Source organism: Camellia sinensis, chromosome 14 (assembly GCF_055761805.1).
Source record: "Camellia sinensis isolate YWXY chromosome 14, ASM5576180v1, whole genome shotgun sequence".
Taxonomy (NCBI): domain Eukaryota; kingdom Viridiplantae; phylum Streptophyta; class Magnoliopsida; order Ericales; family Theaceae; genus Camellia; species Camellia sinensis.
In genome coordinates, this window is record NC_138974.1 from 129,329,867 (window position 1) to 129,355,645 (window position 25,779).

The window sequence follows — 25,779 nt, forward strand, 5'->3', positions numbered from 1 at the left end:
AGTGTGTTGAAGGCGGAAAACAAGGAGCTGAAGCGGAAGGCCACCGTAATGTTCCGTTTTGGAGGTCCGCCATATTCTGCAGTGGAGGAGCAGGGAGTAGTGATCATGCCCAGTGGAGTGGGAAACACAGAGGCAACACCGGCAAGGGCCGCCCAGGACGGAGGTAAGAAGAAAAGACCGGCGGAATAGGCGAAGAAGTGAGGGCGGTGGGTGGCCGGCTACAGAAAAGAAAACAAAGCTTCGGGTGTTTGTTTGTGGTGTTTTTTTTTTTTTTTTTTTTGTGTGTAAAAGTGTGATCGGATTTGATCCCGACATAAAGAAAGGATAAGGTTGTGAAATGAAAACGAGTTATGTTTTTTTGATTTTTTTTTTTTTTTTTTTTGGGTTAAATCGGCCTTTGGCCTTGGGTAAGATATTATAATAAAATATATATATATATATATATTAGTATTGAGGGAATGATGAGGATAATGTGGTGTGGTGGGTGGAAGATGAATCATTTATTTTTAAAAAGAGAGTTGATGGGAAGGAAAAGACAATGATTATGAAAAAGGAGAGAGTGGGAGTGGGGAACATGGACGGGAGGGTATGGAATAAAGAGAATAAAAAAGTAAAATAAATAAATAAAAGATAAAGTGTGCTAATGGTGTGAAAGAGTGCTAGTGGTGGATTTGTGAAAAGTGGCCTGCCTAATGAATGGTCTTTCTCTCTCTCTTCACGTGGGCTGCCTCTCTTTTAAATATGTGTGATAAAATAAAATAAAAAAAAGAAAGTTGGGTGTTGTAAAAAGAAAGAGGCATTTGTTGGAAGCCTTCTACCCAAGACCGAGGATCCAGAAATGAACCAGAGCCTAGAAAAAGAACTCCCTACTGCTGATGCGGGAGATCAAACAGAAGAGGAAAAAGAAGAGGAAGAGCAAGAGGGTGCAGCCAAATCACTGATTAGAATCCCAACTTCTGAAATGCTGCAGGGTTTATCTGAAGATCACCAGGATATGACTAAGCAAGATGATAATGGAATCCAATTTGGTGTCATAGCCGAAGATGGTGAAGCAAATCAATCTATTGTAGATAAAGGGCTGCCTGCTGAAACCCTGGTTCAATCATCTGTTAGGGAGTCTCAGACCAACAACAATGTTGAAGACCAGAACCACCCAGACCATGAAGCTCAGAGCTTCAAAATCTCAGATTCCATAGATTCAGAAGATCAAACACATTGGGAGCTCAATAAAGTCAGTGTAGCCAAAAATAGCAGCGAAGATGATAATGAAATGGAAGTGCAGCATTCAACCATGTCAGATCCAAAAGAAAGCTTCCCATTATCAAAAAAAGCAGCCAGCAAACAAGCAAAAATCGCATTCTTCCACGGTAGAAACCATTCGAGTCAAAAAACAGCCCAAGGACCCTAACAATAATCTGAGGATAATCAGATGCAAAAGGCCTGTTGAGGAGTCGGAGGAAGCAAGGAAGTTCAACCCACGGGAACCAAATTACTTGCCCATTGAGGCTGACCCAGAAGCCGAAAAGGTTGATCTCAGGCATCAAATGGTGGATGAAAAGAAAAATTCAGAAGAATGGATGCTTGATTATGCACTACGACAGGCTGTTACCAAACTTGCCCCTGCACTGAAGAGAGAGATGGAGATGGGTATGTTGGAAGGAGAGAGAGAATTAGAAAATTTGGGTTTGTCCGGCGGACGGCCAAAGCGAGGCTGCCGCCCGCCGGTGAAACGGAATCACTAAGTTCTTAACCTTGCTCTGATACCATGTAAAAATAAATTGATGTATATTATTGATTGATATATTGATTGATATATATTACAAATGGTGAGTGGCTCATTATATAGGAGAGGGTGAGTGTAGTAGGTGAGGAGTAGGTGGTGGTAGGTGATGGTAAATTGGTGGTAGGTGATGGTAAATTCTAACAGTTTCTTTCAAAAAAACACACAAAAAAAAGCTGAAAATGGGGGAAAAGGGATGGAGAGAAGAGGGAAGATAAAGAGAGAAAATGGAGGAGCAAGAGATAGAGAGAGAGAAAAGGGAAGATGAAGAACATGTTATTGATTTGTTGAAACTGTAAGACCTATGCTATTCTATTCAGCTGCTATCACTAAACTATTTTGTTTGTGTGTGTCTATCTATGTATTGTTTGAAAATAATAATAATAATAATAATAATAATAAGTGTGGTCATTATCTATTTGGCTTGGTAAAAATATGTATATATATATTTAGACTCTTATTTATTCTCTTATTTTTGTCATTGTTTATCTTATATATAATAATTAGTGATTGATTTTTTGTATAATATAAAGTCATTAATTATTAAAATAAAATGTAAAAAACTCAGTTTATAGTGATTTAAAAATATGAAATATATTGAATCATATTTAAAAATTTATAAAAATTGATCAATATTTATTTTTAACCCAATAAATATGATCATGGAAAAAAAATATGCATATCGGTAAGTGTTTTTCAAATTGTGCGAAAAATAAAAAAATTCACGGTTCTGGTTACCGTAACCGTTACACTACGGCCTTTACACCCAGCAACCGCAACCGCAACCGCAACCGCGTCACCGCCACCGTTACGGCGACCGCAACCGCTTTTCAGAACCTTGGTCCAGACCCTAATTTTGTTAGCCAAACATCTGATTATGCGCTTTGTTGTAGTATAAATCCAATCCCAAGGCCATGTCTTCCCAAACAAACATGTACTGAGAGATGTCCTCTTTGAAGCAAAAGTTTGAGTTGCAAATCCCAGAAAGGAACTGGGAGTACTAACACCAAGTTGGGATGTGTTTAACTTTCTTGGCTTTCATCATTAAGTATCTTTTTGTTCATGTTATTCCTGATCCATAGATGGCAGAGATTCTTCAAAAGGAAAAAAAAAAAACTCTGCAGGCATTGGCGATATATATTTATATATGTTTTCTTTTATAGGTGTTAACTTGCAGGTTACATTTTTTGGTCAAGACCTGTAGGCTGTAGTTCTGTACAGAATAAACATGGAAGAAATGTCTAACCCTTGATGGCTTTAAAGAAATTAAAGGTGAGCCATTGTAGGATCTAGTGAAAATGAAGTAGTGAAATGATTAGAGGTGGGTGTTAGGGTGCTTTAAGAATAGGGTTGGTGCATGTGTATGGTTTTTCTTTAGAATAAATTTGATGCTTGTTTGTAGTTTGATGGCTGTGGGATGGAAGCTCTCGAGTTATGTAGTAGCTAGCACCAAGAGCTGTTAGGCTAACAGTTTGTCTTTTGTTTCCTTTGGAAGGCATTTGGTGGGCGGAATTTCCTTTCATGGAGGCCCTTTTTCCCCCTTCATTTGCATGAGGGGAAAGTGCTTCAAAGTATGTGCTAAATGTGCGAAGATGCAGATAAGCCAGTCAAGCATATCTTCTTCTTCTTTGTGGTGAGGATTTGAGTCATGGAAATTAGCCTTTCCTCCAAATAAAGGTTGCCTGCCGCCTATTACCTCTCTTAGGTCCTGTTGTAAGCGACAGCCTTTATGTACCGAGTACAACCTTTAGTCAAAGTTTGGTCTGACTCTTTAATAAGAGGTTAAATAGAAGTGGATAAATTGTTTGGTAAAATAATCAAAAGTTATTTTTCGTTAAGTGAGTAGTCATTCCAGTTCGCTAGAAGTTTATTTTGGTGGAAAATGTTTATCAACTGATCAGAGGGCAGATTGCAATGTCTCACTAATATTATTGGTTTCCATTCTGCTTTCTTCATTTGTTCCTTTCATTTTCTAATATGCCTACTATGTTATTTGTTTATTGTTATATAAGGAGATTGTTTGGGTAGGGGCTATTGTTGGTGTTGTGGTAAGAAACTCAGGCTATCCGTAGGATTTCTCACATACCCTAGTCAGTCAACCAAAAAAAAAAAAAATTGTTCACAGATTCAGAGGAGTTTTATGGTCATATGACTCCTATATCAGATATAGTTCTGTAGTCTGTGTAAGCTTAGGTGGTTATGAAAAATGAAGGTTTGTAGTAGTCAAAGATTTGTGTTTGAGAGGTTTATATGATACCTGGACATATAAACCTATGTTACATGGACTCGGGTACAAGTATCGGGTGTGAGTGTGTAACCAAGCGTTAGACCTTCATAAATTTAAACCTTAAGATCTTGGGATACATATCCAAAATTGGATATGGGTACGGCGATGCATCATATACACACATATATTGCATATTATATAATATTTGCGGATGAAATGTTGTAAATTATATAGAAATATACTTGAAATTGAATAGGATTCAGGAAAAATATGAAATTTCTATATCTAATTCATGTGAGAGGCTAAAAATATTGCTTTATTAGAAAAATGTGAGTTTCTTCTTCTCATATATTGTAACAAATTAAAGGATCCGAATGTCTAAATTTGGGTAGGAGCGTCGGATACGTATCCCACACCTTGACCCATGTCATATCCGCCGGTGGACACGGGTACTGTGGGGGAAATGGAAGTTTCTTGACATCTTGTAAAGTTTGTATTGGTGCTAAAATTTGCTGAAGTTCAACCAAAAGTATTGTCATGTGTTCTTTTCGTTCTTGTTATTGTTATCACTGTTTTAATTTTTAGCTTGCGTAAGACTTGAAACAGTTTGATATGTTTATTAGTAATAAAACTCATAAGTTTATCCTGTCTGTCAGAAAGTGTCGGAGTGCATGAAGCAATCTGCAGAGCATCTGCAACGGAGAACATCCAGTGATGCAGAGAGTGCTTTGGGATTAATTTCTGAGGCTTTGATGATAAGCTCTCACTGTGAGAAATTGTTTGAAATGAAAGCAGATGCTCTTTTCATGGTTTGTGCATTTATTGTTAGTTGGAAACTTTATGCAACTCAAAAGTTTAAAAGATAAATACACGATATATTCGAGCAATTGATAGTGGACCTAAAGATTTGTCAAGAAAATTGGACTAACTTTTGTTTCATTAAACAGCTGCGGAAATATGAAGAGATGATTCAATTGTGTGAGCAGACTCTTGGTTCTGCTGAGATGAACTGTTCTGCAGTAGTAAGTGCTGATGGTCACATAACAAATCTGGACAGTTCTGATGTCCGAAAACCCCCCTCCTTCAGGCTATGGCGATGGCGCCTGATTATCCAGTCCTACTTCTATCTAGGGAGGCTTGAGGAAGCTCTTGAGTTTCTGAAGAAGCAAGAGGAATCTGTCTCTACCACTGAAGAGTAACAACTAATCTTTCCATATAGAACCTTCTACATATTTCTGTGGTTGATTTCATTAGGTTGTTGTTCATGTAACTTGAAGTTACTGATGTGGCTTTCCAGGAATGGATGCAAGACTTTGGAATCGTTAATACCCTTAGCTGCCACAATACGTGAGCTTGTAGTCCATAAGGTATGTTCATTCTGTACTTTGGCCTCTCTGCTTAGACTCATTGTTTGTAAAAACTGCTTTTATTTTTATTAAATATATGATTTGGAAGTATGCAACAAATACAGCAGTACCGTTCAATATCATGAGAAAGAAGCTGGACTATAATTATAGAATAGATATCCAGGCTTCGAAAAACTGGGAAAAGAAAGGAAAAGAGAAAGAGGAGATAGAGGAAGAATAAGAGGGAGAGAGAGAGGGAGAGAGGGAGCTTTTTGAAATTTCCTTTAGTAGTCATCTTTGTTGCTGCTCTAGTTTTGGACCATAAACCAACATTAAACAACAAATTGTCTGGGAAGCATTATACTGAATGTGGGTGGTAGCATATTAGGCGTCAGATTTCAATTTTTAAAACGACCCAAACTTCTACATATGAAAATACAGAAATATTCTGTAAAATTTCCCTACATCAAATAAGCAACTGACATAGATTCCATTTGTTGGAGCACATCATTTTGTTGTGTTAGGATATGTGGATAGATATATTATGGCCCATACAACTGTACTGCCCATGCTATATATGTTACAAAAAATTAAGGTGCTTGAAGCAAATAAAGTGAAACAGAAAATTGGCTCAGAAATTATGAAATGAGAAAGGGAAAAAAAAAAAAAGGCAGAAAGAATCTTGTCCATATTTTTATCTTTTCATTTCACTTTGTCTGGCCATATTTCAATAGCCTACACATGGACTTCCAAAATACCTCTTGGGTAAGCATTATACGAAGAAGGAAAAAGAATGAAAAGAAAATAACACAGACAACAGGACTTAAATCTTTAATTCCTGTGGGTAATCAAGATGGAAGAGAAAATTCCCTTATTGAACCTTTAAGCAAGAATTCAAGATTGAATTATCTCCTGTTTAACCATGTCACCATTTTGTTGGGAGTTTTCAGTAGAATTAGAATGACTTTTTTCTTATAGTGTTCTTGGTGCTAGGGGCAGATGGAAGAAAGGGTAAAAAAAGAAGGGCACAAGGGGGAAGGGGGAGAGAAGGGAGCAGTTTCACTCATTTGGGTGGGAGTACGGAAGGGGACGGAAAGAGGAGAAATGATGTAGCAATACTCTGGGTACTCAAAATATGACATCTGTATCCATGGTTTTATGGTGGGAAGGACTTATATTTCAACCCACTCCGCAGGAAAGCTTCAACCATATGTAGATATCCTGAAGCAGTGGCCTCTTTAAGGCTTTTCAGGAGAACCATTTTTTTGTTTTTTTGATGGAAAAACCTCTTTCTCAGCTGGGTGAACAGAAGAACAGTGATTCCTTGGAATTCTCAAAGGCACCTCCAATCCTTGTTTTGGCCTGAATTTCTAAGGATATGAATGTAACACTTTTGCCAACAAGAAGTCGCTGCTATCTAATATCTCAAATGGTATTCAAAGACAACTTTAAATTGTTTCACATTAGACAACTTTCACCCATAAAGAATTTGACATAGCAGAATACGCACGAAACTAGATATTGTTCTAGTAGACGAAGACTCTTGAATCCACAAGAAAGAAACTCTTGAATCCACAAGGAAAAGAGAGTAACTTGGAAATTATATTGATGGAGAATGACTTTCCCCTTAGGCTTACATGATTATTTATACTAGATAAAGTCTTGGAAACCAAACATACTTTGAGACCAAGGAAAATATAAAAAAGTAATAAACTAAGATAATACTAGTCTTGGAGACCAAGTATAGGAAAATAAAAGAAAATAATAAACTAATCTTATTCTTGGAAAATAAGAAATCTAAGAAATTAGAAAAACAAAATCAAAACAAATTAAGAAACCTAACAATTCTAAAATATTTATACTAAATTACAATAATCTAAGTAAAATACTAATTCTAAAATATTAATACTAAAAATATAAAAATTCCTAAAATCTTGTCCTACATCAGAATTCAAAAAAAGTGCTCTACACCAAATATCATTTTCCCTCAGGAATTCCAAAGTGTCTCACTCCAAATGCTGAGATTACTGCTATGAAGCAATATGCTGAGTAATTTTCACTACACCTCCCTTCCGAATCACACTGTAGGAAACTTAGGACAAAAAATTAATACTCACTGGGATAATCCAACCACAGGTCATAGGACTCATAACACAAGAGACCATGAATAAAGGTTTCTATTTATTGTTATTGTTGTTATTATTTGTCTTTTCTCGGTTGACTGCACATGAGAGAAAGGAGGTGGCCAGAGTTTTTGGTTGCTCTGTTTTGCCAAGCTGGGTTAAAAAATACTAACATGCTTATGCTTCTCTCTCTCTCTGTCTCTCTCTCTCTCTCTCTCATGTGTCTGTGTAATGATATGGATGTTGTTGTTGTGAATGTAGGCTTCAGGAAATGAAGCATTTCAATCAGGAAGGCATGCAGAAGCTGTTGAATGCTACACTGCTTCTTTATCATGCACTGTTGAGTCACGTCCCTTTGCAGCTGTTTGTTTTTGCAATCGCGCTGCTGCATACAAGGCTATGGGCCAGATCATAGATGCCATTGCAGATTGCAGCTTAGCTATAGCTCTTGATGGAAATTATCTGAAGGTTTGGCTCTAAAATAACAGTCTTCTTCATAGCTGCTTGATATGATTTTGCTGAGGAACTGGTGGAGTTGCTTGATCATCTGAGTTTTCATATTGAGTCCATTTTCTTTTTGCATTAAAATCCTGGATCTCCACTTGTTCGAAATATTTAAATCTAATCATGCGAGACTTGAAACTTCAAGATTCAACCTTGATATTGGGATCTAAGGTTACGGTTCTTCTTGGTGGTCAATGAACTTGTCTATCTTTATTACAATATGTGGCTAATGATTAGACATGCCACAAGGAGAAGCCAAATGGAGATAGAGGAGCATTTTAATTAATTAGCATACATTTTTTTTAATTAAGCATATGGCCCTTGATAGGCAAAATGGAGAGATACCTACCTAATGTGCACAATACCAAATCAATGCAATTGGTTGGCTAGGAAACAAGCAATGTGGATATATGTATATTACACACACACACACACACATATATACAGAGAGAGAGAGAGAGATTGGTGATTCTCATATTGCATGTACTTGACTATATATAGAGAGAGAGAGAATGAGAGAAGAGGGAAGGAGGGAAAAGGATATTGGAAGCCCTAGTCCAAGATTCCAACAGAAGTTAGAAAATCAGGATTAGCCTTGTTGAAGGGAATTGATGCGAAGGTGTCATTAGATGGAAGGAGGATGAAGTTTTCGGTGCATGTGGTGTGGGGAGGAGAGATTAGAGATTGTTTTTCCCTTTGTTTATTGATGTTAGTGGATATGAATGCTACAGTAGTATAGTGGCTGATTATTGCGTAGAGGAGGTACATGCATTTATTTATTTATTTATTTATTTTATTTATATTTTGTAATATAGAGAAGTTCGAGAGTGGGAGATAGTATAGTTGAAGGGTTCCTTGAGATGTTGCAGGGAATGCTAAGTATTTGTGTAGGCCAACAAGGCGAGATTTGATAAAATGGAGTCTTTCTAGATCTGGGTGCTTTCAAAAGAAATCTTTTTGTGAAGTGTTGAGTGATTGTCACACTTTCTCGCTCCCTTGGAAAGCTATATGGGACCCTAGGGATCCTTGTGAGGTGGCTTTTTGGTGTGGTGTTTAGCTTTTCTAAATTTGTGAAGTACTCGTATTGGATGTGTGACACTTATGTGAGAGTATGTGATATGGGTTTGGCATGCTTAGCTAGACATGTAGTGTTTATTTATTTTGATAGGTGAAAGTTAGTAGTTAGTTGTTAGATTAGCATGTTAGGGGAGTTGAACTCTCACCATCTCCTTGCAAGCACAAGTCTTGCCCCCCTATTCCACTCCTAAGAGTGAAACCCAAGACCTCCCGTTAGGAGAGACTTGGTGGCCAAAGGTTAGCTGCACAGGCTAGAACCCCTTGGTTAGACATGTAGTGTTTATTGTGTTGGGAATAAACTCACCCAAGCAGGGTCAGCCCTGAGGGCATGCAACCAAGGAGGTTGCCTTGGGCCGCCCTCCAATTTTGTTCAAAAAATAGGCCACAAAATACTTGTAACGCTTAGGTGTTTGGTTTATCGTAATGAAAGTGAAACAAAATGATCATTCCATTAGAATGTCCATTATCATATTTGGTTCCCTAAAAAAATGATGAAAAATAAATTGCAAATTGAATCATCATTTACCATTGTAAGTGAATGGTCATTCCATAGAGAGACTAAGGTATGAGTATTCCATTTCATTATACTTTCATTCTTGTGAATCAAACATAACATTATTTTATCAGTAGTTCAAAAAGTTTAAATGTTGGGTTGTTCCCCTTAAGTGATGCGTTGTGCCTACCTCTGGGTGTTTCGAAAAGTGAACAAGGGGCGCCGCATCGACGTCTGGGTGTAGTGAAAAATGGGCAAAGGTTTCCACGTTTTTCTGGACGAGCGTGGATAAAGAAGGTAGTCCAAGGGTTTAGGGTAGCCACATGGAATGTAGGAATTTTAACTGGTAAGACTATGGAATTGGTAGATGTCACAATTAGGAGGAGAGTTAGTATAACTTGCGTACAAGAAACTAAGTTGACCAATGAGAAACCTAGGGAAATAGAGGATACCGGTTTTAAATTATCTTATAGTGGCAAGGATAGACACATGAATGGGATAATAAGAATAATAGTTGCCAAGGGTCTTGTAGAAAATGTAGTTGTAGTCATTAGAAAATTAGATAGGATTATGTTAGTTAAACTAGTTATTGGAGAGAATATAGTGAATGTTATTAGTGGATACGCCCCCCAAGTAGGATTAGATGATTAAACTAAGAGAGATTTTTGGGACTAAAGGGATGAGGTATTATTGGAGATACCCGTAGGAGAGAATCTAGTTATAGGTGGTGATTTCAACAACCATGTAGGAATAGATAAAATAGGATATGAGAGGGTGCATGGTGGGTATGGTTTTGGTGATAAAAATGAAGCTGGAGAGAGTATTTTAGATTTTGCGTTGGCTTCTGATCTGGTGGTGGCCAATACTATGTATAAAAAGAGAGAAGAACATTTGATAACATTTAAGAGTAGGTCAATTAGGAGCTAAATAGATTACTTTCTAGTAAGAAAAGTGGACTGTTTAAAATGCAGCGATTGTAAGGTCATTCCTGGAGAGAACTTGACGTCTCAACATAGAATTTTGGTATTAGATTTATGCCTTAAAGGGCAATACCAAGCTAAGAAGGATAGTGGGCGTCGTAGGACGAGATGGTGGGACCTAAAAAGATTTAAGAATAGAATGGATAAAGAAGGTACTTGGGACTTGGAAGATGATGCTAACACTATGTGGAACTCGATGACCAATTGTATGAGGAGTATCTCATGAGAAGTTCTTGGAGAGTCGAAAGGAAAGGGACCCAACTCTAGAGAAACTTGGTGGTGGAGGGAGGAGTTCAAGCGGTAATAAAGACGAAAAAAGAGTGCTCTAAAAAGTGATAGAATGATTGAACTAAAACCTTAAGAGCTACAAATTGGCTAATAAGAAGGTCAAAAAAGTAGTAAGAAAGACTAAGTTGAAAACCTATGATGACCTATACACTAGATTAGATAGTAAGGAGGGAGAGAAGAGAATATACAAACTTACTAAGATAAGAAAGAAGAAAACAAGAGACTTTAATTAGGTTAAGTGCATCAAGAGTGAAGACTCTAAGGTGTTGGTGTTGGTGTTGGTGTTGGTGTTGGTGTTGGTGAAGGATGAAGAGATTAAGGAGAGGTGGAAGAACTATTTTGAGAAGTTGTTAAATGAACATGGAGGTAGGTCAAAAGGGGAGGAAGTAGGCAATAATAAAGAAAACTAGGGCGCTACTGGTTCTATCGTAGAATTAGGAACTTTGAAGTGGATATTGCACTTAAGAAGATAAAATCGAATAAGGCTTTAGGACCCGATGATATCCCTATTGAAGCTTGGAAATGTTTGGGTAAGAAGGGGGTGCCTTAGTTGACTAGGTTATTTAGCAAGATTTTATTGAGTAGGAAAATGCTAGAGGAGTGGAGGAAGAATATCTTAGTGCCAATCTATAAGAATAAAGGAGATATCTAGAACTACAATAACTATAGAGTAATCAAGCTAATGTGTCATATAATGAAAGTGTGAGGGAGAGCGATGGAACATCGATTGCGAGATATAACAGAGTTGTTAGAGAATCAATTTGGATTTATGTCTGGTAGGTCAACAATGGAAGCGATCTATCTTTTGAGGAGAGTAATAGAAAAGTATAGAGAAAAAAAAAGAGACATTCATATGGTTTTTATCGATCTTGAGAAAGCATATAATAGAGTGCCTCAGGATATAATTTGGCGGGTGTTAGAGAAGAAATGGGTGACAAAAGGTTATATTGATGTGATGAGGGATATGTATGAAGGTGTGGTAACCACTATTAGATCGCTAGTTAGAGAGACAAGTGAATTTTCAATTATTATAGGATTACACCAAGGATCAACCTTAAGTCCTTATCTTTTTGCTTCAGTTATGAATGAGTTGACGAGAAATATTCAGGATGATGTGCTATGATATATGCTTTTTGCAGATGATATCGTGTTAGTGGATGAGACTAGAGAAGAAGTTAACACAAAGTTGGAGACTTGGAGAGAAGCACTTGAATCTAAAAGATTTAGGATAAGCAAAACTAAGATATAATACATAGAGTGTAATTTTAGTAACAGTAATAATGGAAGCTGAGGAGAAGTGAAGATTGAGGACCAAGCACTACTTAAGAGTGAACGTTTTCGTTATTTAGGATCGATTATCACAACGTTTAGAGAGATTGGAGCGGATGTTGTCCATAGAATTAAAGTGGGGTCGCTTAAGTGGAGGAGTGCATCTGGAGTATTGTGCAATAAACAAGTATCCACTAGACTAAAAGGAAAATTCTATTGAATGACTATTAGACTAGTGATGTTGTATAGGACAGAATGTTGTGCAACTAAGAAACATGTAGATAAAATGAGTGTTGCTGAAATGAGGATATTTAGGTGGATGTGTGGCAAGACTAAAAAAGACAGAGTTAAGAATGAGTATATTCGAGGATGGGTAGGAGTAGTATCGATAGAAGATAAGTTGAGGGAGAATAGATTGATATAGTTTGGTCATATACAACGGAGACCAACAAAGGCAGTAGTGAAAAGATGCGATATAGTGACGGTAGATAGAAGTGTTAGGGGAAGGGGCAGACCTAGATTGATGTGGGCTAGTGTAGTAAATAGAAATATGAATATCCTTAATTTGACTAATGATATGGCTTTGGATAGAGTCGAATGGAGAAAAAGGATTTATGTAGTTGACCCCATTTAACGGGACTTAAGGCTTGGTTTGGATGCAAAAGGTTTAATCAAAACATTAAAAAACAACTGAAGTGATGAATTTGAATGGTTGTTTGCCAAATGCATGAATTGCTTATAGAACATTGTTAACTATGTCAGTTATAGTTGCCTACGGAAAAATAAAATTTTCAAAGTTGAAGTTGATTAAATCTTATAGTCAGTTCATATCACAAGAAAGATTGAATAATTTAACTGTTTTATTTATTTTTGCAAGCTCAATTAGTAATTTTGCATCTAAAAATGTGAGAAGAGTAATGTTTAAGTAATATTTCAGTTTAATTTTTTTTTGGTGTTATAGTTTTAAATTTTTTTGGAGTTTTACTTTGTTATAAATTGGATTGTTAAGTTATTAACTAACGCAACCGTGTTTTTATCTTTTTGAATTCTTATAATAATTTCTTCGTATCTTAATAAATAATTTTAGTGAATATATATGCAAGCAAACTTTGTATGGGTATTAACCAATATAAAAAATGCATACATACCATTTTACAATATATATATTTTTAAATATGTATAGAGGTCCCAATTTTTGAGTTTGCCTAGGGCCCAACAAAAGTCAGGGTTGGCCCTGCACCCAAGCAAGGAAAGCAAGGAAGCAAAATAAAATAAAATGGTTACAAAAAAAACACAATTTACATGGTTCGGCAACAATGCCTATGTCCACGAGTGAGTGAGAGCAATCCACTAACAGCAGAAAATTATAATGGTGAGATAAATACACACCATGGTATTTTTCCCACACTCCCTCAGTGTTATTTCTCTCAACCTCACACCCCAACAAAGATACACACTGTTATCGCTCACATGAAAGCAACCCACTGTTGCTTCTCTCTGCCACTTACTACCCGTGGCTAACCTGACCCCTTGTACCTTTTGTACTCGCTGTGTGTATATATCTCATAGACCCATCGCAACACTCAATATACAAGCATAAACATGGTGCTTGATGATCACTTCCCAAGACAATTATTAGCCAAAGCAATCTGCAAAAGGGAATGCCTTTCCATCTTTCAAGAAGCTAGCTGCCACTATAGAAATAATCATTACATAGCTAACCGTATACTCTTTCCCACAAGACAGTTCTTCTTCCTAAAAAATGTGTAGTAGGAATACCTGGTTAAGGTCAAAACTCTACCATCAAGCATGAGAAACTGCACTGTACCAATGCCAATGACCTTATTCATTGTATTGTCAGCCATCCTAACAGTATCACCGTTGCATGTTTGGTATGAATTAAAAAACTTTCTAGTTGCACACTAATGAAAAGAACATCCAGAAGCAAGTACCCAATCCAAAATTTTTGTTAAAATCCACCTACTCTCCACCTACTTCACCCACTTAAACCTACTCCACTAAACCTAACCCACTACACCACTACCACCTCACCTACTCCACTAAACCTAACCCACTACACCACTACCACCTCCACTTCACCTACTCCTTACCTACTACACACTCACCCTCTTCTATATATAGGAATCATGAATCATTGTAATATAACATATCAACAAATCAATCAATAATACATACAATTTATTCTCTATCTATCAATTTATTTCTTACATGGTATCAGAGCGAGGTTAAGACCTTAGTATTTCTCGCTTCACCGGCGGGCGGCAACCTCGCCTTGGCCGCCCGCTGGACCTCAACCTAGTCCGCTAGAATTTTCAACACATACCACAAACACATACATGAAACTCTTCTTTCTTTGTTTCCTCATCTTCATCTTCACTAATTTCTTTCTCTGTGGTCTTCTCTATCCAGAGGTAGATTGGGTAGCTAATGAGCTCAGAGTGCCTCTTCACAAGTTCCTTCAACTTGGACATACTCCCTGTATTGGGGTTGGCGGATGCATGATCATCCCCACCAAAATCATGAGAGAGAGTGTTGAGAAGCTCATTAGACTTCTTTCTCAGTCTCAACAACAACAACAGAGACAAGAGGGTCAATTATCAGCTAATTCAGAGCAGAGATCGACTATGGAGATAGAGATGGACTGTAGAGCAGTTGCTGATGTGGCCGTAACCAAGTTCAAGCGAGTCATTTCTCTTCTGGGTCGGACTAGAACCGGCCATGCCCGGTTCAGAGGAGCCCCTCTGGCGTTACCGGTTCAAAACCAGAACAGAGACTCCAAAGAAGTCTCTGAATCGACTAGAATCTATTGCCCGAGACCAATCCAACAAGTTCCTCTCGCTGTTCCTCACCCAAATTCTCACCACCACCATCTTCAATCTCAGCACGACCACCTCATGATCGTGAAAAATGGGGTTATTGATCGGAAAGACTCGGCGTCGAAATCGATTAATTTCTCCTCATATTCGCCGGCGATTTCCGGCGCCACCACCTCGTTCATGTCGTCTTTGACGGGAGACACCGACAGCAAGCAACTTTCGTCGTCATCGGCGTTTCAGATTTCGAATCTGTCGCAGGTTTCCTCCGCGGGAAAACCGCCCTTGTTGAAGAGAAAGTGCAGTTCGTCGGAAAACGCAGCCTCCGGCAAGTGCAGTGGTTCTTCCGGCCGCTGCCATTGTTCCAAGAGAAGAAAGCTGAGGCTGAAGAGGGTTTGTGATGTCGGCAGAGGAGCAGACATCATCATACACAAAAAAGAGAGAAATATCTTTTAAAATATTCTCCACTCAAAAACCATCATCACATTTTCCACCGCCTAACTTTTCTTTGAACCTCAACTTTTTATCTTTTATTTAAAACAAAAAATAAAATAAAATAAAATAAAATAAAATAAAAATAAAAAATAAAAAATAAAAAAAAAATTTACAAATTTTCACACCAAACCATATTTTATTCATCTCAGGTATCAACCCTGCTCCCACTTTTACACAAAAAAAAAAAAAAAAACAAACAAACACAATCACACCCACAGTGGGATTTTTCTTTTCCCTTCTCTACTCTACTGCAGGTCTTTTCTTCTTACTTTTATCTTGGGTGTCCCGTGCCAGTCCGGTCTCCGTGCTTCCTAGACCACCAAGCAAGTTGCCTCCTCCCTGCTCCTCCACTACAGCATATGGTGGCCCTCCAAATCGGAACATCACGGTGGCCTTCCGCTTCAGCTCCTTGTTTTCTGTCTTTAGCACACTTATCTCTGCTCGCGCATCCTTATACATGCGTTGGAGCAGAGCCAGCTGGGAGTTTAACTGTTGCACCTCATTTGTCCTGCTCTGCAGCCGGTGCGACAAGTTTGTGACCGCAGTCATGGTTTCCACACATGACTTCAGAGTATACTGATTGGCCTCAATATCAGTTTGCACCGCCATTTTTTGCTCCACCGACCGCATCGGAAAGTTCAACGGAGCAAAACCAGAGGTGTTTGGTTGAGGTTCACTGGCCACCGCACCAGTTATTTCTCTTGTGGACTCGTTCAGTTCTGGAAAGAGCGTGAGCAGACCACGGGAAGAGGAGGCCATGTTCTGGGTAGCTGGACGAGAAGAAGAGGCCATGTTGCTGAGTGTTTCAGAGACGGGTTGGTTATAGAGTATTACAGAGTTTCTCTCTCAGCAAAGGAAGAGTTTTTTCAGAGGATTTTCAGAAGTTTTTTGTCTGCCTCAGCCTCAGCATCAACCTTGGTTAAATAGCGAGGCAGCCACGCGTATCGCGCGCCACTTGACGCCAGACGACAAACGGGCGCGCCAGCCAAGGCACTCACGTGCCTCGCCATCATGTCCGGCACATCTTTTTATGACTTGGGCTCACCTTTTGATGGCACGCCTTTTTATGGATTGGGCACGCCTTTTGATGGCACGCCTTTTGAAAGATTGGGCACACCTTTTGAGGGTGCGACTTTTTAAGGGTCCGACAAGACTCTGTAAACTGTCCCGACATTGATTCCGGTTAGCTCCTTCATGGGTCCGACAAGACTCTGTAAACTGTCCTGCTACAACGGTCCGACATGACCCCATAAACTGTCTTCTACAACGGTCTGACACGACCACACAGTGTCTGCTACAACGGTCCGACAAGACCCCGTAAATTGTCTTCTACAACGGTCCGACATGACCCCGTAAACTGTCTTGCTACATCGGTCCGACATGACCCCGTAAACTGTCTTCTACAACGGTCCGACATGACCCCGTAAACTGTCCTGCTACAACGGTCCGACATGACCCCATAAACTGTCTTCTACATCGGTCTGACACCGCCATCCAGTGTCCTCTACACCGTTATGACACCACCATACAGTGTCCTCTACATGGTTATGACACCCCCATACAGTGTCCTCTACAACGTTATGACACCACCATCCAGTGTCTTCACCAATGGTCTGACACGACCATACAGTGTCTCTTATCCTCTTTTATTTTTATGTATTTTCTTGTTTTGTTACTCTCTCCAAACTCAAGTTGGTTAGTTCCTATCCCCCTTGAGTTTGCGGGAGGCTGTTAAAATCCACCTACTCTCCACCTACTTCACCCACTTAAACCTACTCCACTAAACCTAACCCACTACACCACTACCACCTCACCTACTCCACTAAACCTAACCCACTACACCACTACCACCTCCACTTCACCTACTCCTTACCTACTACACACTCACCCTCTTCTATATATAGGAATCATGAATCATTGTAATACAACATATCAACAAATCAATCAATAATACATACAATTTATTCTCTATCTATCAATTTATTTCTTACAATTTTCATACCTGAATCTGGGAAAACTGCAAACAAATCATCTTTACTTAGGTTTGGAATCCACCACCTCTATAGAGTCAGATGGTTTTTCCTTCTCTTTGTCCGCCTTGAGCTTCTGATATTACTAAATTAAACCCTCTCAGTCACAATAGAAACACTTCTTGTAATTTATCAAAATAAAAATAAAATAGTAACACTTTTTGTAACCTCTTGATTGTGATCGACCCTTTGACTGCTCAGATCCACCATGTCTCTCCACCGTCCTTCCTTTAATTGGATTGTCATCTGAAGTGACCGTAACCCTTTCACTTGAGGTTTCTTCACTCTCTCTCTTTCCCAAAGTCCTGTGGGATATGAGAGTAGCGACCACCTCATCAAGCCCCAATGTGTCCGTCCCGTACATTAACGTGGTTCTTAGATGCTCATACAACAATGATAAACAGACCAACAAGAGGACCCCTTCGCAAAAATTATGTTATTTACTTTTTGGCTCACCAATTTGCTTGTAAATGGTTGTTTATCGTGCTCATACTTTTGCAGGCAATTTCTAGGCGATCCACTTTGTTTGAGATGATTAGAGATTATGAACAGGCAACAATGGACCTTCAGAGACTAGTGTCTCTTCTCATGAAGCAAGTGGAGGACAAGGCCAATCAGTCCAGTGCTTCTGATAGAATGAGCAGTGTGAACGAGTTAAGACAAGCTCAACAACGCCTTTCTATAATGGAAGAAGAAGCGAGAAAGGAAATTCCCTTGAATATGTACCTCATTTTGTAAGTTTTCCCTTCAGTTTATGATATTAACTATATGAATTTGTTATCTTATTTTACACTGTGTTGTCATGTAAAAATTTCAACAATTGCATGCATAAATGTGTCCTTCTAATGCATGAAGAAGTAACTTGTACTTTGATCAGTATCCTTTGGTTGGATAGGTTCATGAGGTTTTTAAGCTGTATCGTGTAGGAGAGCGCTAGAAATCTGGGTGTATGCTGCCCATTTTGATTATGATGGATGAAGGTTAGGCAAATGTTGTAGGTTTAGGATTTTAGAAGGTGGAATAAAGGCCCTTTTACTTTTATAGTCTTACCATAGAATGCAAAAGAACCTTTGTTCTACCTAAAACCCTATGATTTGGAACGAAGGGTACTTATGCAAGAAGTAAATCAATAAATACGGTTGTGGATTAGAAAGGGTCATTAGTTTTGGAAGTGATGGCTTACTGGATTTTCAAAATTAGTTGCTTAAATACTAGGCAGCAAGGATTTAGAGTGTTAAATTGAAATGGTTAGAAAGGGTTAAGATTGTGGAATTAGAGACGAAAAACTGAAGAAAAAAAATGCAAAAAGATGAAAAAGGAAAGAAGAGAGCTGCATTGTTATGGACCTTATTGATGCAAGAAAAACTTGTGGCCTATCATCATTTTCCAATCTCAGTTCTAAATTTTGGACATTTGGTCTGCTGCCTATAATGTTGGTAATTCTTTGATTAAGTCCCCGGTCAAAGAAACTAATTGCACTATTGTTGGACAGAGCTGTATTGTTTATTCATGTTTGGAATCATTATTTACCCAAGGGGGGAAGATTCATTATTTCATGATATATGGCTGGAAGGATTTTGTTTCCGTTTTAGTTAAAAATGAGTACATTTTAAAGGGCAATTTTCACCAAACAGCGAGGGATTCAGTGAAATGCAACAATATCAGGGGAGGCTAGTGTTATTTTTCAAAATTAATGGGGCCAACTGTAATTTGGGCAATTTTCAAGGGAGGTTGCTCAAAATTTTTCTTTAATATATACTCGTTTTTAGTCCCATGCTGTCACCCACTCCCCTCCAGTCACCATACCCCATTGCGATTGACACCACCAGCTTTCTCTTGCTAGGGCTTTGGGCAACAAATAGAGGTTAGGGGTTAGAGTTTTGGGTTTTGTGATTTGTGACAAGGATTTCAAGATACAGCACAAATGCTTCATCTTATAGATTGATGATGCATCAAATGGGGATTATGTTTTGATTATTGATTTGGGATTTGCATTTTTGCATTACTCAAATAAAGGTGGTCCCTAAGCTTGATGAACAGAGGTGATGTGGTTCGAATGTGAAGCTGTGGAGTGGTTAGAGATCACGAAGGAGGTCACATGTGATTCTTGTGCTGGGCTGATGAGATTGGGATTTTAAGGAGAGATATAAAGGGAGAATGAGAGACGGTCGTGTTGACAATGGTGACCTAGGCATTGATTTTTGATTTTTGCCTTGATTTCTGGCAAGGTGAGCTGTTGGTGGTGGAGTTGAAATAGGGGAGAGCAGGCAAAGGGTGGTGGTAATGGGTGGCAGTGGGGATAAGGGGGTGGCAGTGGAGGTGATGGCTGGAGGAGGAGGTAAGATGAGGGAGAGGAGGTTAAGGGTGGTAGTAGAGGTGAAATGAGAGAGGGGAAGTGAAGGGTGGCAGTGGTGAAAGGGGTGGTAGAGGGGTGTGCAAGTGTGGTGGGTAAAGAGGGCTAGAGGAAGAGGAAGGGATGGAGAGGTGGGTTAGAGTTGGGATTAGGGTCAGGGTTGATAGTGATGGCTGTAAATGATTGGGTTATTTTCATCATTTTATTATGTTTGTTGACTCTATTAACGTTTTAAGTCCATCGGTGGAGGTTGGTGTAATTTTTCATTACTAAAGGACCGGCGGGGAGAATGTTGTAATTTCCCCTATATGTTGTAATTTTCCCTATATTAAAAGAAGGCACCAAAAGAGAGGGCACAAACCCCATATGCTCAAAAGTATTTGTAAACCCATAAGCTTATATATCTGAAAGTGTGTACAAGTTTCCGGGAAGTCAATAAAGGAATCAAGAAGAAAAAGACTCTCCCATCCAAAAATATAGTGAAACAGGAGAATTGTCTTCAAACAATGGATCAGAAGCTGTAAAACCATAAACAACGTGCAATTTCTTTCTTGCCAAATGCACCATATGATGACAAGGGTGTGGTTTCCGAACCTTGCTTCTATTATCACAATAGAGAGGAGTGAGAGATAGCATGTGTTCGTGGAATATGGAGTTGTGAGCTATCTGAATAGCATTCTTATTATCACAATACGGAGGAGTAAGAGACGATAGCCAGACACCTAAATTAGAAAGGAGCCAACGAAGCCAAACAACTTTAGCTGTAGCATGGGCCATAGCATGATATTCAATATCAAGCAATCTAACAAAACAAAGTTTTCACGGGCTTGATATAGAACACTCATTGATAATATGATTTGAACGATAATTCTTGTAGAATCGAGAATGAAGTTTTCATTTGATACATGTTGGTCATTTATGCATATGGAAATCCAATTAGTTCATTAACAAAACAATCAACAAATCAAAATAGTGGATTCCTTCTATATATTAAAACATTTCAAATTAAATAAATTTAGCTTTATATTTTAAGTTCAATATCTGTTCAGTTATTAGCAGGCATATTCCAAACATGAATACCCCTGAACCCATTGGCAGAACACCAGCAGTAGTGTTTCTTATTTGTCCAGGAGATAAGAGAGTTACCAAGATAAACTTTAAAAACTGGTAAGTGGACTTGTGATTAGACACATCTTGGGACCAATCATCATTGGCGTAAGCCTGAAGAGTTAAAGAGGAAGCAAAAATACTACAATAAACTTTGAAAGATGATACCACAAACATAATGTAAAATCCACAACAAAGCTCCCCAGTGAGTAGTGCAAAGTGTAGAAACACACTAACTGACCACATGAACTGCAGAGGCAATATCATGTCAAGTCATAGTAAGATAAACTAAACAACCCAAAAACTCTCAATTCAAAGCAGGATCATCAATAGGAACACCATTAGTCAAAAAATTGGCACGTAACTCACGTGTCAATGCCTTATTATCCACGAGTCTGGCATGGCAAATGATCTCATTCACATACTGAGATGGAAAATGTCTAATTTCTTTTCAAATGTGTCACCATTTTTGCATTTCATTGCCAGGGGTGTTGATCCATCTGTAACAGCATCAGAAATTAAGAAGGCCTACCGGAAAGCTGCACTCAGACATCATCCTGACAAGGTTTCAGACTTTTACTATCTTCTGCTATACTTATAAGGCTAGTATCATTTATCCTTTCTAATAGTATTTTACTGATGTAGGCTGGTCAGTCCTTGACTAGAAGTGAGAATGGAGATGATGGGCTTTGGAAGGAAGTAGTGGACAATGTTCACAAAGATGCTGATAGGCTCTTCAAAATGATTGGAGAGGCATATGCAGTACTTTCAGATCCTACCAAGGTATCGTTCTTGTATTGTCTTACATAATTTGTTAACTCTCTCTGTCTGTACAGTAGTGGTACCACAAATTTTAAAAGGGCTGCTCAACAAGTTTCAATCTTTTCTATAAAATCTTTCCTCAATCATTGTTTACCTGCTCACTTACAATCCTGTAATAATCCCCTAAAAGATTCTTTTTGAGACATTACAACTAAATTCCATGCGAAACGAGCATTTTTTTTCTTTCTGCCCCCAACATACATGCAAGGTGATGAGGGCATCTCTTTAGTGTTCTGTACATGGTGCAGGTGGCTGGTGTTTTCTTACCCTGAAGATACATGTAGTACTTTTGGCTTTTGCAAGGTTTTTACTTTTAATTTTTAATTTTACAATAGAAAATTTGAAATGCATAAATTTGAAGTCAACAAGAGAAACCAGTCAGCTGAGAGAAATTAAAATAGAGAGAAATGAAACTTAGAATAAGACCTTATATTGCTGAGATACACACTCTGGAGATTGTTAGACTTGCAAGCAGAGAAAATAAGGAGAAAGAGAACAAGAAAGAGTGCAACCTTATATTACTGCCTCACCTTTGTTATTACTTCAAGTGAAACGACAGAGTGACATGCCAGGTGATATGAGGATATTTCTCAGTGTTCTATACTTGGTGCGTGTGGCTGCTGTTTTCTTACTCAGAAGATGCATATAGCAGTTTTGGTTTTTTGCTAGATTTTTATTTTTTTATTTTACAATAGAAATTTTAAATGCATTACATTTGCAGACAAGAGGAACCAGTCAGTTGAAACTATTGAGGCTGTGTTTGGATTATGGATTTGGATAGTGATGTGGAAAGGGAAAGTAAAAAATGGTGTGAAATGTAGTTGTATTTCATTCACATTTCACCCAACTTTTTCCGTTCCCTTTTCAAATTTCTACCAAATCCATGATCCAAACACAGTATAAAGGAAATAGACTTAATAATTTAGAAATGAAACTCATAATAAAACCTTATATTGTTGAGATGATTAACTCTAGAGATTGTAAGACAAACAAGTGGACAAAATAAGGGGAGACAGAAATAAGGCAAGGACAAGAAGAGAAATTGCAACCCTATCTTTGCCTCACCACTTTATTCTTATTACTTAAACTGACTTACCCTTATTCTTAATATTCATACTAACGTTCCCCCTCAAGCCGGAGCATATCAAATAAATTAATGAACCTAGCCTTGGTGTACACGACTAGTCCCAAAAGCTTAGGAAAGGGCCAAACAATGCATATCCAAACAATGCATATCCAGCTCTCTAAGACATTTCATCAAACGTAAATTTGTAGAGAAATATAATATAAGCGTAGAAACAAATGTAAATAGAGAGACTTGAACCCAAGATCTCTCATTGCTTGAGCTCTAATAACATGTTAAATCACCACTAATCCCAAAAGCTAAATCTGTTAGGAAAGAGACCCGACAAAGTTTCAGTTAAAATTTTAAGGAGAAGAAATTTAGAGAGAAAGAAGAATAAAGATGAGAGAGAGTAATATGAAGGGAGGAGGCACAAAACCTAAAATCAGTTTGTCCTCTCTAACACTATTATTTATACTAATAAGCAACTTAGTGACAATTGCCAAACTGCCCATCATCTAATAACTTAACACTCCCCCTCAAGTTGGTGCATAAATATCTCCCGTGCCCAACTTGCACACAATAGGATGAAAAACCTTACTACCTAATTTTTTAGTAAATATGTCAACTAACTGATCTGTTGATTTTACAGAAGGCATACAAATTACTCCACTGTTGATTTTCTTCTTGATAAAATGTCTGTCAATTTCAATGTGTTTAGTCCTATCATTCTGAACTGGATTATGGGCAATGTTAATAGCAGCCTTATTGTCACAGTATAATCTCATTGGCCCACTACTTAACAGTCCCAAGTCAGTCAACAAAACCTGAAGCCATATAAGCTCACAAATGCCATTTTCCATGGCTCGATATTCAACTTCTGCACTCGACCTGACTACAATTGCCTACTTCTTACTTCACCAAGTCACCAAATTCCCTTCTACAAAGGTACAATAACCTGAGGTAGATCTCCTGTCATCAATTGCTCCGGCTCAATCAGCATTAGTGAAGGCCTCCATCCTCAAATGTACATGATTAGAGAACAATATCCCTTTTCTAGGCGCTGACTTTAAATACCATAGGATCGTGCATGAATTGGCTTACAACACCCACTATATACGTAATATCTAGTCTAGTATGAGAAAAGTATATTAATCTCCCCACAAGTCTCTGATAGCTTCCATTATTAACATGGTCTCCATCACTACTAAGTTTGTGGTTGGCCTCAATAGGGGAATCAATAGATCTACACCCCAACATCCCTACTTCCTCAAGGAGGTCTAAAATGTACTTTCTTTGAGAGATGAAGATACCCTTGTTTGACCTAGCAATCTCAATCCCAAAAAAATACCATAAAACACCAAGATTTTTAATCTCAAATTCCTTGGAGAGTCGAGCTTTGATTTGGGACATTTCCACCACATCATTAACAGTCAAAATTATGTCATCCACGCAAACAATAACTATGGTTATCTTATTTGCACACATTTTGATGAACATAGTATGATCCGCATGACTCTGCTTATACCCAAATCTAACCATTGCTTTCAAAAACCTATCAAATCAAGTTCTAGGAGACTCCTTCAAACCATACAAGGCCTTCTTTAGCCGACATACCTTCCCATTAGTGGCTAAAAAAGAAAAAGAAAAACCAAGAGGAACATCGATATACACTTCTTCTTCTAAATTGCTATGGAGAAAAGCATTATTTACATCCAATTGTTGCAATGGCCACCCCAGATTTGCTGCACAGGAAAGAAGGACATGAATAGAATTCATTTTGGCCACCGAAGCAAAGGTCTCCTGATAGTCAATGTCATAAGTCTTAGTTAACCCTTTAGCAACTAGTCTTGCCTTATATCTCTTAATGGTTCCGTCTGCTCTTTGCTTAATTGTGAACACTCATTTGCAGTCCACAGGTCTTTTTCCTAATGGTAGAGAAATTAACTCCCAAGTACCATTCTTACTCAGAGCTCTCATCTCCTCTGCTATGGCTTTTTTCCACTTGGGATCATTGAGTACTTCCTTTCAACCCTACGGAATAGATTAGGGGTGCAACTTGGACGGGTTCGGTCGGGTTGGGAGGTTGTTCAAGCCCAGCCCAAGCCCGAATTGTAACCCGAGGTTGCCTGCCCAAGCCTGACCCGAGTTATACCCGAGTTTCTCGAATTGCCCGAATTGTAAATAATATATATATATATATATATATATTTTTGTAGCTACATTATTAAATTATTAAAATTTGACTTTATTTATATATTTTTTATATATAGAAAATCATTAATACCATCAAAACAAATAATTTATATGATGTAAGAGAGATGCCATTATAGTAGTCTTTACAATTTATGAGTGAAAATAAAAAAAATAAAAAAAAGGTAAGATTTTATGTTATTTGTATATATAATATATATTCAATATGATTTAATAATTCAAATTACTTTAATATCATGTAATGACTAATAATTTATATATATATATATATATATAACATTTTTATATGTCTATATATGTATAATTCGGGTTTCGGGTTGTTTGATATCTTTGCCCAAGCCCGTCCAAATTTAATTCGGGCTTTTGAATTTTTGCCTAAGCCCATACTGAATTTAAATATATCTTGTCCAAGCCCTAAAAAAATTCGGGTTGAGCCTGCCCAAGTTGCATCCCTAGAATAGATACAGAAGACAAAGACGAAACAAAAGCATGGTATGACGGAGACAAGGAGTCATATGACACAAATTTAGATATAGAATGTTGAATACAAGTTCTAACTCCTTCCCTAATAGCAATAGGTAGATCAAGTTCATCAACAGGAACAGGATTAGTAGTGACCAAGGGGTCATTACCTAAAGGTTCCACAGAGAAATTAGTAATTGGATCTGGAGATGGCGATGGACATGGCAGCACATGAGATGACTGTTCTTTTTGTCACCGGGAGTAGGTCTTGAGATTTGTTCTATCCAACCTACTAGACTCCCCCTGAACACA

At 38.1% G+C, this 25,779-nt stretch overlaps 2 protein-coding genes across 5 annotated transcripts in view; both read left to right on the plus strand.

The window, feature by feature from the left end:
* The window catches only part of LOC114318429 (uncharacterized), a 44,549-nt gene that overhangs the window by 9,482 nt on the left and 9,288 nt on the right, over window positions 1–25,779 (plus strand). For 2 of the 4 annotated variants that reach the window (XM_082904120.1, XM_082904122.1), the window contains 7 exons: window positions 4,664–4,816; window positions 4,955–5,202; window positions 5,305–5,374; window positions 7,738–7,944; window positions 17,948–18,180; window positions 21,393–21,471; window positions 21,552–21,689. In XM_082904120.1, coding sequence (XP_082760246.1) covers window positions 4,664–4,816; window positions 4,955–5,202; window positions 5,305–5,374; window positions 7,738–7,944; window positions 17,948–18,180; window positions 21,393–21,471; window positions 21,552–21,689 — 1,128 coding nt within the window. The remainder of the gene's footprint in view (window positions 1–4,663; window positions 4,817–4,954; window positions 5,203–5,304; window positions 5,375–7,737; window positions 7,945–17,947; window positions 18,181–21,392; window positions 21,472–21,551; window positions 21,690–25,779) is intronic. The other 2 variants (XM_082904121.1, XM_082904123.1) reach the window with 1 other exon arrangement.
* LOC114301762 (putative WRKY transcription factor 7) lies at window positions 14,258–15,607 on the plus strand. Its single transcript, XM_082904124.1, has one exon. The coding sequence runs from the start codon at window positions 14,445–14,447 to the stop codon at window positions 15,375–15,377; it is 933 nt and encodes a 310-aa protein (XP_082760250.1). The 5' UTR covers window positions 14,258–14,444; the 3' UTR covers window positions 15,378–15,607.

Coding starts and splice junctions, on each gene's coding strand:
- LOC114301762 (XM_082904124.1), top strand. CDS start 14,445: ATGAAACTCTTCTTTCTTTGTTTCCTCATCTTCATCTTCACTAATTTC.